At 37.2% G+C, this 15,287-nt stretch overlaps 3 protein-coding genes across 7 annotated transcripts; all 3 read left to right on the top strand.

Moving 5' to 3' along the window:
- Nucleotides 1-691: 691 nt before the first annotated feature.
- Nucleotides 692-8,646, top strand: LOC110371842 (ER degradation-enhancing alpha-mannosidase-like protein 2). The gene is made up of 8 exons (XM_021328254.3): nucleotides 692-898; nucleotides 1,076-1,372; nucleotides 1,594-1,837; nucleotides 2,029-2,179; nucleotides 2,554-2,733; nucleotides 6,391-6,647; nucleotides 6,894-7,138; nucleotides 7,769-8,646. The coding sequence occupies exons 1-8, from the start codon at nucleotides 801-803 to the stop codon at nucleotides 8,460-8,462; spliced, it is 2,166 nt and encodes a 721-aa protein (XP_021183929.3). The 5' UTR covers nucleotides 692-800; the 3' UTR covers nucleotides 8,463-8,646.
- Nucleotides 8,647-8,777: 131 nt separating this feature from the next.
- Nucleotides 8,778-13,853, top strand: LOC135116549 (testis-specific serine/threonine-protein kinase 6-like). Of its 5 annotated transcripts, XM_021328256.3 has the most exons (7): nucleotides 10,528-10,878; nucleotides 11,055-11,139; nucleotides 11,246-11,353; nucleotides 11,504-12,281; nucleotides 12,380-12,551; nucleotides 12,721-12,783; nucleotides 13,715-13,850. In XM_021328256.3, exons 2-6 carry the CDS (start codon nucleotides 11,122-11,124, stop codon nucleotides 12,749-12,751), a joined length of 1,107 nt encoding a protein of 368 aa, XP_021183931.1. In that variant the 5' UTR covers nucleotides 10,528-10,878; nucleotides 11,055-11,121; the 3' UTR covers nucleotides 12,752-12,783; nucleotides 13,715-13,850. The 5 variants fall into 5 exon arrangements, with proteins under 5 accessions (XP_049696990.1, XP_049696989.1, XP_021183931.1 ...); XM_021328257.3 differs by lacking the exon at nucleotides 12,721-12,783 and having other exon boundaries at nucleotides 13,715-13,853; XM_064036723.1 differs by lacking the exons at nucleotides 12,721-12,783; nucleotides 13,715-13,850 and adding an exon at nucleotides 13,188-13,320.
- On the top strand, nucleotides 12,840-15,283 carry LOC110371844 (testis-specific serine/threonine-protein kinase 6). Its single transcript, XM_049841031.2, has 5 exons — nucleotides 12,840-13,425; nucleotides 13,504-14,112; nucleotides 14,502-14,661; nucleotides 14,869-14,997; nucleotides 15,184-15,283. The coding sequence occupies exons 1-5, from the start codon at nucleotides 13,312-13,314 to the stop codon at nucleotides 15,252-15,254; spliced, it is 1,083 nt and encodes a 360-aa protein (XP_049696988.2). The 5' UTR covers nucleotides 12,840-13,311; the 3' UTR covers nucleotides 15,255-15,283.
- The last annotated feature ends 4 nt before the right edge of the window (nucleotides 15,284-15,287 follow it).

The raw sequence follows: 15,287 nt of genomic DNA, 5'->3' as shown, positions 1-15,287 counted from the left end.
GAATTACCTACTAAAATGTTTAAAAATAAGTTAAAGCAATATTTAGTTACTAAAGCATACTATAATATAGGAGAATTTCTATCTGACAAAGACATTAAACTAGTCGCTAAGTAGTTTAAGTAGGTACCTATTTAATTGTATACTGTTAAGCATTATTTTAATTTATTTATATTATGTTTAGAGTTTCATCTAGTTTTCTTTAATGCTACTTATTTGTATAATTTAATTGCTTAGTTTTGATGTATAATTTAGTGTGTTTAATTTAGATTGTAATAACAACAACTTGTAAATGTTTGCACGCCGAATGGCAAAATATGGCAGAACCTGTTTATTTTATAACACCATTTACTTTGTACCCATATTTGCAAAATAAATATATCTTTATCTTTAATTACCCTTTTCTAATTCCTAGAACTTAAATACCTAGGTTGTTGGTTTATGTTTATAAAGGATTATATGCATCAAGATTTTTTTTTCTTTTTTGTTGTGTACCCGAATATAAGAGAAAGTATCAATGTAATTATTTTTAGATTAATCAGGAATATAAAATGTAACAAATACAAAGATATTTATAATTTTCAGCCTATTCTTAACTCGCGCGTTGGGCGGCGAAGGGTCAAAATTGTCATTTTAGATCATTGACAATGAAGTGGTGTCATGATGTGACAATGACATTGACACATAAACGTAAACAGAATTTCACAGTCGTAAGAACAGCAATCCAGACAGAAAAAATCTTTAAAAGATCTTTTAGATCAATATTTTCTATTATCAGTAATCCACCAAGTTGTGAAGTAACTATGATAAAGTCGATTATATTATTATTTATTTTCTCTTATGGCTGTGATACGTGTTATGGAGTTCGAGTGTACAAAAAGTCTGATATCTTGAAACTCAGGTACGAAAGACCACCCCTAAGAACAACTTTTCTATCATAAACTTTTCTATTTCCCTTCCATAATTGTATAAACCTATACCTTGTGTCAGAATACTTTTAAATCATTACTGCGTTACATGATAATATTCGTGTTGACCATTGTTTACGACTTCACTAAATGCTAGTTTCCTTTTAAAGGGAGGAAGTACGGGATATGTTTCAACATGCCTACGACAGTTACTTACGATATGCATATCCTTACGACGAGTTGAGGCCGCTGAGCTGTGATGGCGTGGACACTTGGGGAAGTTACTCCCTCACACTCATAGATGCACTAGACACATTAGCCATCATGGGGAACTATACAGAGTTCAACAGAGTTGTTGATATAGTACTACAGAAGAAGAACTTTGATGCAGATATTAATGTATCAGTGTTTGAAACTAATATTAGAATTATTGGAGGACTGTTGAGTGCTCATCTGCTCTCCCATAAGTAAGTTCAGTGTAATACAAGTATCTATTGCTTTTTATTTTTGATTTTATTTAATTAGGTGGTTGCTGTTGGGCTTTCAAATGTTTACTTCAGTAAACTGAATGTTGCTGTACACTCGAAATGGCATAGTACCACTTACCACACACATGAGGCAGTATTATGTCCCCTTCACTTACAATTTCTACTTACTTGAAAATCCAAGATAAATATAATTATTTCAGAACGGGCATGAAGTTAGAACCAGGCTGGCCCTGTAATGGCCCACTACTGAGACTGGCAGAGGATGTAGCTCAAAGATTAATAGCTGCTTTTGACACCACAACTGGTATGCCTTACGGTACTATAAACCTGAGGTCTGGAGTGCCACCGGGAGAGACCAGCGTCACATGCACCGCTGGAGTTGGAACATTTATTATAGAATTTGGAACATTAAGTCGGTTAACTGGAGATCCTTTATATGAAGAGGTATGATGACCCAAATATTACTTCAATGATTTATCTAGTTTGACTTATGTCTGGTTTCTCTTATGAGAAACAATGTGTCTTGCTTATGGATGGTAGCTATTTGACATGAGCCTCACAGAATATAATAAAAAATCACCTTTTTGTACTGCATACACTATTTTAAGTTTTGAAGCATATTATTTATATTGCAGATAGCCTACAATGCTCTCCAAGCATTATACCATCACAAATCACCAATAGGACTAGTTGGTAATCACATAGATGTAATGACGGGCAGATGGACAGCACAAGATGCTGGTATTGGAGGTGGTGTTGACTCTTATTATGAGTATTTAGTTAAAGGTATGTACAGTTTTGTAGCCTGTATCATCATCTGTCGTCTTATGTACTCTCTCTATATACATATTTCTATACATAACCAAGGAAGTATATAAGGCTGTACATAAGAGAAGTACATACATAAGGAGTACTTACTTACCACTGTATACATATTATGTACCCTGATGCCTCCCTTACATACCTGATTCTCATGCATATGAGGTGGCCCACAACCTTTTTTGAGAGCTAAATCTGCTCCTATAAGAAATAGATGCTAACCCATCCACAAAAAGAACACAACCAGCATTTTGACTGATGAACCTGCGCAGCTAAAAGTTAGCTGCTAGCTCTTCCTGTATATTGTTTAATCATATTTATTCATTTAAACATTCTTGTAGGTTCTATTCTATTAGAGAGACCAGAACTGATGTCAATGTTTGTGGAAGCGCGGGAAGCCATAGAGAAGTACTTGAAGAAAGACGACTGGTTCGTTTGGGCGACGATGTTGCGAGGACATGTTACATTACCTGTATTCCAGTCTCTCGAGTCCTACTGGCCCGGTGTCCTAAGCCTTGTAGGTAAGGCAATTATTTATAATTAAGATTTCGCATCATACCCGCTTTTTTGCAAAAGAGTTTATAGGGTAAATGCGGGATAGATGCCCACTTTTTGAAATATGCTTCTAATTTAATAAATATTGGTTCTACATTAATAACACCTATGAATGTAACTAGTTTAATCCTTTATGTTTATTTTTGATTTGTCTTTTTGGACCTATAGACTTCACGTTTTGCAGATTTTAGCTTTTTGTAGAACTCAATTTTTGGGGATAGATGCCTACCCCTATGGATAGTTGCCCCCCCTTGAAAATACTAGCAAGGATAGATGCTTACGGTGCGGGATAGATGCCCTTCATACTGTATAAGTATATTATATTAATAATATTTATATATTTTTTTACTTTAATTTATTTGAAATTAAAAGTATTTTTCAGTTTTTTAAATCTTTTTATATTCATTATCAGATTAATTAAAATTAACACAATAAAATTCTAAAAGTATTTGTTCACGAAAATTTTTAAACCCTTATTATAAAATATTAATTATTAAGTTTCAACATGCAAAATCATAAAAATCAGTCTTTCTTAAAAACTAAAATAACACTATATTTAGCATCATAATATTTAACCGGACAGTGCTTTAAGTTTTCCACATCTCGAGCAAATAATTCTGAAAAGTGTACAGGTTTCATGTAACCAGTACTGACACATTACACATTGAATCCAGTCGGATTTAGACTTTGTTTGTTCATAGTTTTCAAAGCATTCTATTCAGTTATTTTTATTTGTATCTTTAGGCTCATCCTGTCCGTCTCTTTTAGTCTTCTTTACCGGCAAACCTTTAGTTTTCTTTCCCTTGACTTTGTTTTTAGGTGAATTGTCTTCATCTTCACTGTTTGAACTGTAAATCATTAGTCGTTTTCGTAGTTCGCGGCCTTGTTTAACTTTCAGGTAATGATCATTTTCTTTATCACAGAAATCAGCTAGGTCATCATCGTCGTTGTCACTAAAATAATGTTTTTTTTTGTTGTCTTTCTTTAATGCTAGTTCTTTTCTTTGGTTTCTTAAGTTCTCTTTTCTCTTTAGTAGTTTCAGTCTTGTTTTTCTTGTCTAACTTATATATAATTTGCTTAACTTTCTTTTCAGCGACGTCCTTCTTTTGTTTTATATTTTCTATTGAATTCAAAATATCTGCGGACTGTTTTGCTCTCTTAGACATGGTCAAAGGAATTTTTGGTATAGGAGATGCTTCTATTAGAATTTTCGAAAGTGTTTCTGCTTCTAAAATCTCTAAAATTGTAGAATCACCAATTTCACAAATGCTAATATCTTCTAAAATATTGAAATCCATCAAGAGACTAGGGGATTCTCTGTCTATTTGAATTTGCTTCAGATTTGGTGGTGTATGATCATGTTCATATTGAGAAATATTTTTCTCTTGATTATCGAGCTCTATTCGACCAACTACAGAAGCAGAAGTCTGAGGCAAACAGGTTTCTTTGTTCAATAGGTTCACGCACGAGATACCTACAGTGCTTTCTGAGACATTGATAAGCTCTGGTTGCTGATCTAACGAACAAGACGTTTGAACCTCGGTTGTTGACGTTTGATCAACTTGATGAAGTGCACGAGATGTGCCAGGTTGATCAACTTGATGAACTGAACGGGATGTGCCAGGTTGATCAACTTGATGAGGTGTAAGAGATGTGCCTGGTTGATCAACTTGATGAGGTGCACCAGATGTGCCAGGATTTTCGCTATCAAGTGCAGTATCTGATATCAGGAATGTAGTGTCTGGCAACGCATTTCGGTCAACTGGATAAATACCGCTGCCTCTAAAGCCAGCAAGAGCATTTGAAGGAGTAGCAGAGCGAAGCCAAGCATTGCGGATAAGCTTTCCTGCATTATAGCGGCTGATTTTTTTGTTTGGATTTAGGCGCATGAATTGATTGGTCTCTTGATTTAAATAGGTTTTAAATGGACCAAATACTGCCCTGTCTAGGGGCTGTAAAGCTGAAGTAGTATGACTTGGCAAACACAACAAAATAATGTCATTATCTGAAAGAAGAAAGAAAGAAAGAAGCGGCTTCAGAGATGACATGTTCTAGTAGCCATTTATAGAAAAGCGCAGTATTTATGTATGCAGATTTCTTATTCATAAATACTTTTGAGCCCATTGGAAATCCATCTTCAAATTCATATTATCAGAACAGGTGGAAGAAAATTACCAATGGCATTGCAACAGGCTACGATTGACATTGTTTCACCTTTCTCGGCAGATGTTACTGAATTGACGACTTTGGCACCTTTCGTCGCTATGACTTTCCCGGGTTTATAATTTAAATTTTTATTTTAATTGGATTCCGGATTCATCCATGTTGTATAATCTTTCCGGTTTGTCTAGCAGATCATTTTCAGTCAAGACTTTAATCAAAAGATCATAGAAGTTATTTACTTCTTCTCTACTCAAACCCTTTGCTCTAGCTACAGATAGGCCTTCAGCTTGTCTAACAGACAGCTCTGGATTTCTGTCAATAAAACTTTTGAACCATGCAGCTCCAGCCGTTTCGTTTTCGTGGTCAAAATTATGTTTTAGCTCTAGCTTTTCAGCAAAATGATAAGCAAACATACGAATGGCTGTCTATTTGGGGGAAATCCTGCATCTCCAAGCTTTAAAATGTGCTTTACTAGCCTTTTTTCATTACATACATTCAATCATTACATTACATACCCAGTGTCTGTTAACTGTTTTACTGCATTCTTAGCAGCATATCGTCTACGTAATGTTCTTGGTGGAATGCCAAAATTTAGGGATATTTCATTTGTCCCCATGGTTTTTCTGTCCATTTCCTCCATAGCTGACTGCAGTTGTTCTGTAGTCCAAGAACATACTCGAGCTTGCACTGGTATTTTGCTTGGTATTTTTGTGGCATAGTTCTGCTATATTCAGTAACTTAATCAAAAGTTATCAATAAAAAGTGTAAATACCTATACATAAACAAATGAAAAATATAAAAAAAAAAAACACAAATATAAATTAAATATATATATTCAAAGCACTTATAATACATTCAGGGCATACGTGGTGTATGGAGGGATAGATGCCCCTGGCCTTTACCTATACCGTGAAAAATCAGGGCAACTATCTTTTTTGACAGGGATAGATGCCCTAGTATTTTTTTAAAATAAATGAATACAATAGAGCAACCATTTACATCAAAATGTATACTTCATGAAACTATATACATGCGTAATAAAAAATTAGACGGAATTAATATCTACTTATAAAGTTATACAACAGCAAATACTCACCTTCAAAAATTTTACGCTCGCTTTAAATTCGTCGCGTCGCGGAGATGAATCCACACACGAGCGAAACGCGACCTCACCCCTCGACGGCGCGTGGCTAACTAAGGTGCGGGGTGCTTGCGGCTTCTAGTTAAACGGTTGTTTCTTAATCGCGAGCATGGGAAGTTAGGTTTTTTAAAAATGGGGCATCTATCCCACTGCGGCATCTATCCCACCTTTACCCTATCTATCTATCTACTCAGGCTATATACAACTTATGCGGCATAATTTGTCGCAAGATAAAACTAATTTGGTAAAAGTTGTTGGATACGTCAATGGCGCCACAAATAATCATTATTTTTATTTTTACACAACCTTGGACTTTCAGGTGAAAGCGACACAGCAATGCGTATAATACACAACTACCACAGCGTATGGAGGCAATATGGATTCACGCCCGAGGTATACAACCTCGGCACTGGCGAAGCTTCCTCGTCAAGAGAGAGCTACCCCTTACGCCCGGAACTTATTGAGTCGATAATGTACTTGTACAGAGATACTAGAGATCCAATACTGCTGCAGATGGGCGAAGATATTCTTAGGAGTATACAGCATTCAGCAAGGACGCCTTGCGGTTATGCTACGGTAAGTACTAAGTACAAAAATAGAAATGAACCTATTAAGCCCTTTTAATATGATGATACTGCTAAATCTGATCTAGCTAAAGTATACTAAAGAATTAATGAAACCACATTTTGCTGTGATACCTTCTGCTTAGAGCTTCATCCACAGCTCTCATAAAATGTATCCCCTATTGTCTATTATGTATGCCCGGAATTCGTCCTAGTATATTGCAGATCACCTATTAGCTTATCTCTTTATGTCTTTCAGATCAAAGACGTACGTGACCACCGCAAAGAGGACCGTATGGAGTCATTCTTCCTCGCCGAAACAACGAAGTACTTGTACTTATTATTTGACCCGGATAACTTTATTCACAACCCCGGCGTACACGGCACGGTTATCAACACGCCTAACGGAGAATGTGTGGTGGATATGGGTGGCTATATCTTCAATACAGAGGCTCACCCAATTGATCCAACGATGCTTTACTGTTGCCACGAAGCCAGACAAGGGTAAGCATCCCATCCTCCGAGCCTTTTTCCCAAACTATGTTGGGGTCGGCTTCCAGTCTAACCGGATTCAGCTGAGTACCAGTGCTTTACAAGAAGCGACTGCCTATCTGACCTCCTCAACCCAGTTACCCGGGCAACCCGATACCCCTTGGTTAAACTGGTGTCAGACTTATGTACTGGCTTCTGACTACCCGTAACGACTGCCAAGGATGTTCAATGACAGCCGGGACCTACAGTTTAACGTGCCATCCGAAACACAGTCATTGGTGTCTAAGATATACTTAGAAAGTACATACAAACTTAGAAAAGTTGCATTGGTACTTGCCTGCCCTGGGATCGAAATCTTTGCCCACTAGGCCACCACGACTTTTTTTCGAATTTTAATTTAACAAAGTACTTAGTATATTTTAATTTACTGGAGGGTTGTACATATTTTGTTTTCATAATTACTAAAACCGGGATTAGTAGAACTCTGTTGGACATATAATTTCCCTTACAATATTTTGTAGCCCTGAGCTCAAACTGATGCAACAAACATCTCTCTACAATCTTTCTTTGCGCATCCCTCCACCTTCGCAGGAACCTGCCAGTCCAGTTCTGATGATTAAATCATTATTTACTTACTTCCAGCATTAACATAAGTGAAGTTCACAGAATGTACCAAATTCTAGAAGAAGAAGACAATATAAAATTCATGACAACGATTGAAGGTTCTACTAAGAACAATGTAGCAAATAAAACTGTTGAAACCCCTAAATCGGAGGCAGAACCCAATGCATCGGAAGATGCTAAAACTGGTACTGTTGAAAAAATTGATCAGAACCAAGTTTTAATTAAGACTGAAACAAGGACGGGTTACGTCAATATTGATGGAACTGAGAGAGAGAAAACAAAGAATGAATCTAGTCTAAGTGATATAGTTAAAGAACGTATCAATAACTACTATAATAACAGTGGTACAAATCAAGAATCCAGTGATGACGTAGCGTTCTCAACAGATAATAATACGCCAACGACACAATTCGACGTTGATGATATCATTGTCCCACAAAATCCAGAGCCATTACAAACACCCAGCGAAACTAAAGCAAAGGAAACTTTTAAAATATTACCAAAGGTTATCCAAGACTTTTTGAACAGCGACTGGAAATCTAAGACTAAATGTGAACCGCAACACATGTTGGAGAGAATACGTAAAGAGAAGAGGTACCCACCTCATCCGGATGTCGGCAAATATGAGTTGTTATTAACCCCAGCACCCTCTTTTCTGCAGAGGATATCGTTAGCTGGCGAATTTCTAAACAAAAAGCAATTAGAAATGTAATTATTTGTTATTTTTTTAAATTAAAGAATGTCTGTAACATTCTCTTCAAATCTCACGATACTTCATTCCTTATTTTTTTGTAATTGGAAGTGTGTGGTAGATACCTATTTCATTCCACATTACCTTTTATTTATTTGTTAAGCATTCTGTGTTAGTTGATACAGTAAAGTTTAAGCTGTTACTACATGGTTTTTAGTTTATTTATAAACCTATTATTTATATAAGTAGGTATAAACACCTGCAGCTTGTTTAGCTTTCTAGCCAGATGCTGCAGAGATGTTTGCGGTAATTCAACTGGCCGTGAATGACGGGGTCGTAAGCAATGAGAGTGATTACACGGACCTACGTAACAGAAACTCCGCTGTGTGAAAAATTCTTTCACTGGTGGGAAGCTACACATTCTCTTTTTAAAAGGGCAATTTTTTGTCCGGATATGGAAAGTAGTTTTCACGGAACGCGGGTGAAACCGCTTAAAATAGCTAGTACATAGTTTAAAAATTGAGCCTAAAAGGCACCCATTTCTTCTTTATCAATTTATTACAGATTTTGAAGTTGGGACATAATGGAACCCCAGTGGTCAGCGTATTCTGCGTATTCTTTATTGTTGATGTCTTGACAGAGTTTCGATAAACGCTAGGGATCTCACTAGGCCGCAAGATAATTCTGTGCCATTATTTACGGCAATGTCCGGAGACCCGGGTGCAGTTCATGCAGTCATGTCGATGTAACATCTACCTCTGTAGTCTAAATCTGACAGACTTTATGAAGAAATAAGAAGGAAGTCGCATCCGTCAATGACGGATTCACGATGACGTCTTTCGACATGTAACACAATGAAGAACAATAAATATAAATTCTAGTGATCGAAGTAACATATTTATAATAAAAATTATAAAAATGCATACGTTCCCTTCGAATATGAGCAGCCGACCAGCGAATCGAAAGGGTGCGTTGAAAGGTGCTTTGTGGAAAACACAGTGCTCGATGTTTTACCACATGTTTATGTTAACATGTCAGAATTGAAAACTACAGCCTCAGAAGAAATTACTTTGTCTTCAAAGGGATATAAATTACAAAAATTCGTAGGTGAAGGAGCCTATGCTAAGGTGGATAACATTATATGCATTGTTTGTAAGGTGTATTACCTACTAGGCGCCCCTTGCGCTTGGTTAACTGCGCCTAGTCTAACTTCTTTCCTACTTAATACCTATTTTGTACGTAATATTCTTATGGTATTGTTCAACAGGTATATTTAACTGAGTACTCGGGAAAAGACGACGCTCATAAGGCTACGCTCGCGTGTAAGGTTATAGAGACGTCGAAAGCTCCAAGAGATTTCGTCATCAAGTTTTTGCCACGCGAAATAGACGTGCTTGTGCGCTTGAATCATCCTCACCTTATACACGTGCATAGTATATTTCAAAGAAAAACGAAGTATTATATTTTTATGAGATTTACTGAAAACGGAGACTTGCTGAGCTACATTTTGAAGAACGGCTGCGTATCCGAAAATCAGTCCAGAGTGTGGTTTCGCCAACTATCATTAGGCATACAATACCTACACGAGTTGGAGATAACACATCGTGATATTAAGTGCGAGAACGTGCTCCTGACAGCGAATTTTAACGTTAAAATTTCTGACTTTGGTTTCGCCCGATTTTGTGTGGACGAACACGACTCACCTGTGTTAAGTGAGACATACTGCGGGTCGATGTCATATGCAGCGCCAGAAATTCTTCGTGGAAAACCCTACCTGCCTAAACCAACCGATCTTTGGTCTTTAGGGGTGGTGTTATTTGTGATGCTGAATAAGTCTATGCCATTTGACGACACGCGAATGCGAAAATTGTACGAGCAGCAGATGGGCAAGAAATATCGATTCAGATCTCGAGTAGGCAGCTCTGTCTCAGTCGAGTGTAAGACTATTGTCAAACATCTATTGGAACCTGATCCAGGACTGCGCCACTCCGCCCAACAAGTGCTCAGTTCCGATTGGATTGCTATGGACAGTAGGCTTACCAGTGAGTTGAAAACGAAGTCTTAATTTGTAAGAATCCATCAGGCTACTGATAATTAGGTACTTTTATGATACATTAATGATAGCTTGCAATTTTTCGGTCGATATTTAGGAATTCCACCATGCTGATAATAATGTAGTTTTGTTTATCTGTTGTTTCTTTTTTGAGGGCCAGTTTATATGTAGGTACTTAGGTAGGGACCAACCGACTGAAAAGTTACAAATTAAAAATAACTAAACATGAAAAGAATGTTGAATATTAAAATCTTAATAGCTTTGAACGCAGTAGAAGCATCAGCACTGAAACGAGCCAGAGAGGACCACCGACGATACTCGGAGGACAGAGGTCCGAAGCACGGTGACATCCTCGACCATACGGGAAGGAGCACTGTGTATAAGGTGATCACCATTCACTTGTTAAGAAAATCTACGTCGTAAATAAAATAATATTGGTAGAGGTATATTGATTTTCGGCATCACTCTCAGCGTCACCTAATTTATTATTCATAACAGTCTAAGAGCCTTTCATGTTTATTAAAATAAACCGATATTATAGGTGTACTTTTTGTTTTCAGGCGAGTGAAATGATAAAGTCTCTTGCTACCTTAACTTCAAAACACAAACAATCAGTTTAAGTTTTTGATGGAGGGAAAATCAAAGGTGATTTTTTTCTTTCTTTTGTTGTCATAATCGCTGAATACTTTACGTTTACATTTACGGGCATAATCGATGAATACTCTTGCTTTTACTTTCCATTGTTCTATAGTTTCATCACATGGAGGAAGAATTGAAACTTACCGGATCTGAACAACTAACACTTGCTACACGAGGTTACAAGATGATAAAGAAAGTTAACGAAGGGTCGTATGCGAAGGTAATTTAATTTTGTACTTAGGGATCAGAAACGGTTTACTTTTAGGCTACCAGTTAGTTAAGCTTAGGTGTCCGTGACGGACTAGGTACCTCACCTACTAAATATTTAAAAAAGAAAAATTTTATTTAAATCTTTTAATCAAATAAACAGGTGTATCTGGCCGAATACAGGAATCCGACCAAAAACGATAAACTATCGATATTAGCATGCAAAGTAATTGACACTAACACGGCACCCAAGGACTTCGTCAAGAAGTTTCTACCCAGAGAAATCGATATGTTGATCAAGTTAAACCACCCACACCTCGTACATACTCACAGCATATTTCAAAGAAGATACAAATATTTCATTTTCATGCGGTATATGGAGCACGGAGACTTGCTCGAGTACATTCTCCAGAAGGGCGCCGTCCAGGAAGACCAGGCGCGGATATGGGCAAGACAGCTCGCTCTAGCCGTTCAATACATGCACGAGCTTGAAATAGCTCACCGGGATATAAAGTGTGAAAATGTTCTGCTTACTGCTAACCAAAATGCTAAGTTGTCCGACTTTGGCTTTGCTCGTAGTTGTGTCGATAAATCGCTTAAAGATATTCACAGTGAAACGTTTTGTGGCTCGCTATCATATACTGCTCCAGAAATACTGCAAGGTGCTCCGTACTATCCTAAGCCGACAGATGTGTGGTCGCTGGGAATCGTAGTCTATGTTATGCTGAATAGAGCAATGCCGTTCGAAGACAAACATATCAAGCAATTGTTTCAAGCACAAATAAACAGAAATTGGAAATTCCGTTCGCGGTACATAGATTCTCTTTCAGAAAATTGTAAACGTTTAGTTACCCTAATGTTGGAACCAAACTATCAAAATAGGATAAAAATCGACCATATTATAAACAGCGAATGGATAGCCATGGACTCAAGATTATTAGGTAAGATTTAGATCGGATATTTGTAAAATAAAAAATAAGTCAAGGCTTAAAATCTCACTCTTTTTAATGTGGATAAACTTTCGGCATTAATTTTGCAGAATGGACACCTCAAGAGACATTAGCGTACAAAAAGGCCAAAGAAGAAAAACAACAGTTAAGAAAGGAACTGGAGAACGCAGAGGGGGGCAAATCAGATAAAGATATTTCCAATATACCTGAAACATCTATAGTGAAGGCCAATGTTGACGTAAACGCTTCGTCAACGTCCTGGTATTCATTTTCATTTATCATTTAATATTTTTCCTGCTATACGCGACAAACTCGCGAAGACGGTGGGTCACCACAGCAAATTCCTAAGGGGTTGACATTTACTTTGTTCTACAAATATGTTATATCGACGGTTTCTAAAACAGATCTTTATAAAACATTGTCATCTTAGGTTTGAACGGCTTCAAAGGACTACGGAATGAGGAATGAGGGACTTTTCTGGGAAGTAGGAATGGTACTAACATCATTTGATTCGTAGTATTATGATAATAATAATTTAAAAAAACATTTATGTTTGTTTGGTTGTAATGTACGCAAAAACGACTGAACCGATTTTAAAAATTCTTTCACCATTAGAAAGCTACATGAGCTGCCAGTGACAGGCTATATTTTATCCTGGTACAGAGTAGCTTCCACGGGACGCGGGGAAACCGCAGGAAAACGGCTAGTCGTATCCAAGGGCATAAATTAAAATCGAGAATACTTGTGAGTTTGCATATTTGGTACGTCGAAAAAGTAGGTTTTACGTAGGTACATATGTATGAGTTGTCATTAAAATACTGGTATCTTAAGTAATGACATAAAAAATACAAATGTCATTTAAATACATAAACACAATTTCAACATTAAAATTTACAGTACAACCCACAACAGTCCAATAAAAATGAATATCTATAATCCATAACACTTTTCCTACCGTATATAATTATGCTACCTATAAAAGTGAAAATGAAGTAAAATATTCAAGAATGCTGTAATATAAATGGGTCCTGCTACAGACAAGGTAGACCTTAGCACAACACAATCTGATCTTATGGTGTTACAAGAAAAAGGATTTATATTAGAGAAAATGATCGGAGAAGGTTCTTACGCTAAGGTAATATTAATACACCGAATAATTATGTGCTCAGGTACAACTAGTGGAACAAGTCTTGAAATATAAAACTCTTTGCAGGTTTACAAATCAACACATATGGTCGATGAGACACGGCACGCTGTAATGGCCTGTAAAGTGATAGACACGGCGCAAGCTCCGCGCGACTACCTCACTAAGTTCTTACCACGCGAATTAGATGTCTTAATACGAATAAACCATCCTCACATTGTTCACGTGTCAAATATTTTCCAACGGCGAGCTAAATACTTCATTTTTCTACGTTTCGCAGAAAACGGCGATTTACTAGATTTTTTGACACAAAACGGCGCTGTGCCAGAGAACCAAAGCAGACTATGGATGAGGCAGATTTTATCAGGAATTCACTACATACACACGATGAACATAGCACATAGAGATTTAAAATGTGAAAATATATTGATCACATCAAATTATAATGTGAAGATTACTGATTTCGGTTTCGCTCGCGCTGTGCGTTCTCGCGGCCACGACATATTGAGCGAGACGTACTGTGGTTCCTTGTCCTACGCAGCTCCCGAAGTGTTGAAAGGAGTGCCGTATCTGCCCAAGCACGCGGACATGTGGTCCATTGGCATCATCCTGTACACCATGCTTAACAAAGCATTGCCTTTCAATGAAACGTCAGTTAAAAAACTCTATGAAAAGCAGGTACTTATAAATATTGTTGACTAGCTGATCCCGCGAACTTCGTATCGTTTAAACCTTCCCTGGAACTCTACAAACATTTCAAAACCAAAATAAACCAAATCGGTCCTGCCATTCTAGAGTTTTAGTAAGACTAACGAACAGCAATTCTTTTTTATGTATAAGACTAGCTGACCCAACAAACTTCGTATCGTAACCTTCCCTGGACCTCTACGGACATTTTACAACCAAAATAACCCAAATCGGTCCAGCCATTCTCGAGTTTTTAATAAGATAAAGAAGACCAAACCTTTGTCAGGTTGTTTGCAAAATTCCCCAAAAAATACTGACCAATGTAGTTCAGAACTTGCTACCTATACATAAAATATGAATTGAACAATGTTATCCACCAGGTGATGCGTAAATGGCGATTTCGTACAAGCGTAGTTAATCAACTGTCGACTGAGTGCAAACATCAAGTAACTGCTTTGATGGAGCCTGACCCCAAGTCCCGGCCTAATGCTGGGAGCATCTTCAATGGACCGTGGATGGGGATGGATCCGAGGCTCACAAGTAATACACCTTAATATTTCATCATCCATCCTGCCCACCCAGCCATGTTATTAACTACATACAAGTCGGGTTCTTAGTTCACTTACTCAATATTCATTTAATTCTGGTGAACCACGAATGACTGTCAAAGATCTACACATGAGGACTTGATGGCAGAGATCAACGGCATAAACATAAATAAATACAAGTTGTCTAATATGTTTTCAGAGTTAACATTTCTAGAAGATTCGTTACTGAAGCAGGCACACGAAGAGGCACAAAAGAGAGATAAGGAGGCAGAGGAAGAAAGTGAGGTGGAGAGAATCGCTGAGCTGCGGCGCAAGGGACGTGGTAAAGGTATAATCGACATTATACTCCTATTTTATGTATGTTTCTTATAAGAGGGATCCTTTAATGAATATTGTCAACCAATACTTACATCGACTAACTTAATTAAAAATATTGGCGCAAGTTGAAAGTTAGGTGATATACATAGCATAAATACGATATAGTTTTAAACATTAATTGTCATTTTCATTTCAGAGGGCCTGAAGATATTAAAGAACGTCGAACAACTATATGTCAAATCACAACAGTTATTCGATGCGCAATAATTTTCAAATATTAAAAAAAATGAAAATCAGTAA

Source organism: Helicoverpa armigera, chromosome 10 (genome assembly GCF_030705265.1).
Source record: "Helicoverpa armigera isolate CAAS_96S chromosome 10, ASM3070526v1, whole genome shotgun sequence".
Lineage (NCBI taxonomy): Eukaryota > Metazoa > Arthropoda > Insecta > Lepidoptera > Noctuidae > Helicoverpa > Helicoverpa armigera.
This window is presented reverse-complemented; position numbering and strand designations above follow the sequence as displayed.

Bases quoted from the DNA above. Each gene is read 5' to 3' on its own strand.
- LOC110371842 (XM_021328254.3), top strand. From the start codon at position 801: ATGATAAAGTCGATTATATTATTATTTATTTTCTCTTATGGCTGTGAT. The intron at 899-1,075 runs GTACGAAAGACC...TTCCTTTTAAAG, and splicing joins TCTGATATCTTGAAACTCAG to GGAGGAAGTACGGGATATGT. The intron at 1,838-2,028 runs GTATGATGACCC...TTTATATTGCAG, and splicing joins GAGATCCTTTATATGAAGAG to ATAGCCTACAATGCTCTCCA.
- LOC135116549 (XM_064036723.1), top strand. The intron at 11,354-11,503 runs GTAATTTAATTT...TCAAATAAACAG, and splicing joins ACGAAGGGTCGTATGCGAAG to GTGTATCTGGCCGAATACAG. The intron at 12,552-13,187 runs GTATTCATTTTC...TAAAATTTACAG, and splicing joins AACGCTTCGTCAACGTCCTG to TACAACCCACAACAGTCCAA.
- LOC110371844 (XM_049841031.2), top strand. From the start codon at position 13,312: ATGGGTCCTGCTACAGACAAGGTAGACCTTAGCACAACACAATCTGAT. The intron at 13,426-13,503 runs GTAATATTAATA...AACTCTTTGCAG, and splicing joins GAGAAGGTTCTTACGCTAAG to GTTTACAAATCAACACATAT. The intron at 14,998-15,183 runs GTATAATCGACA...TTTTCATTTCAG, and splicing joins GCGCAAGGGACGTGGTAAAG to AGGGCCTGAAGATATTAAAG.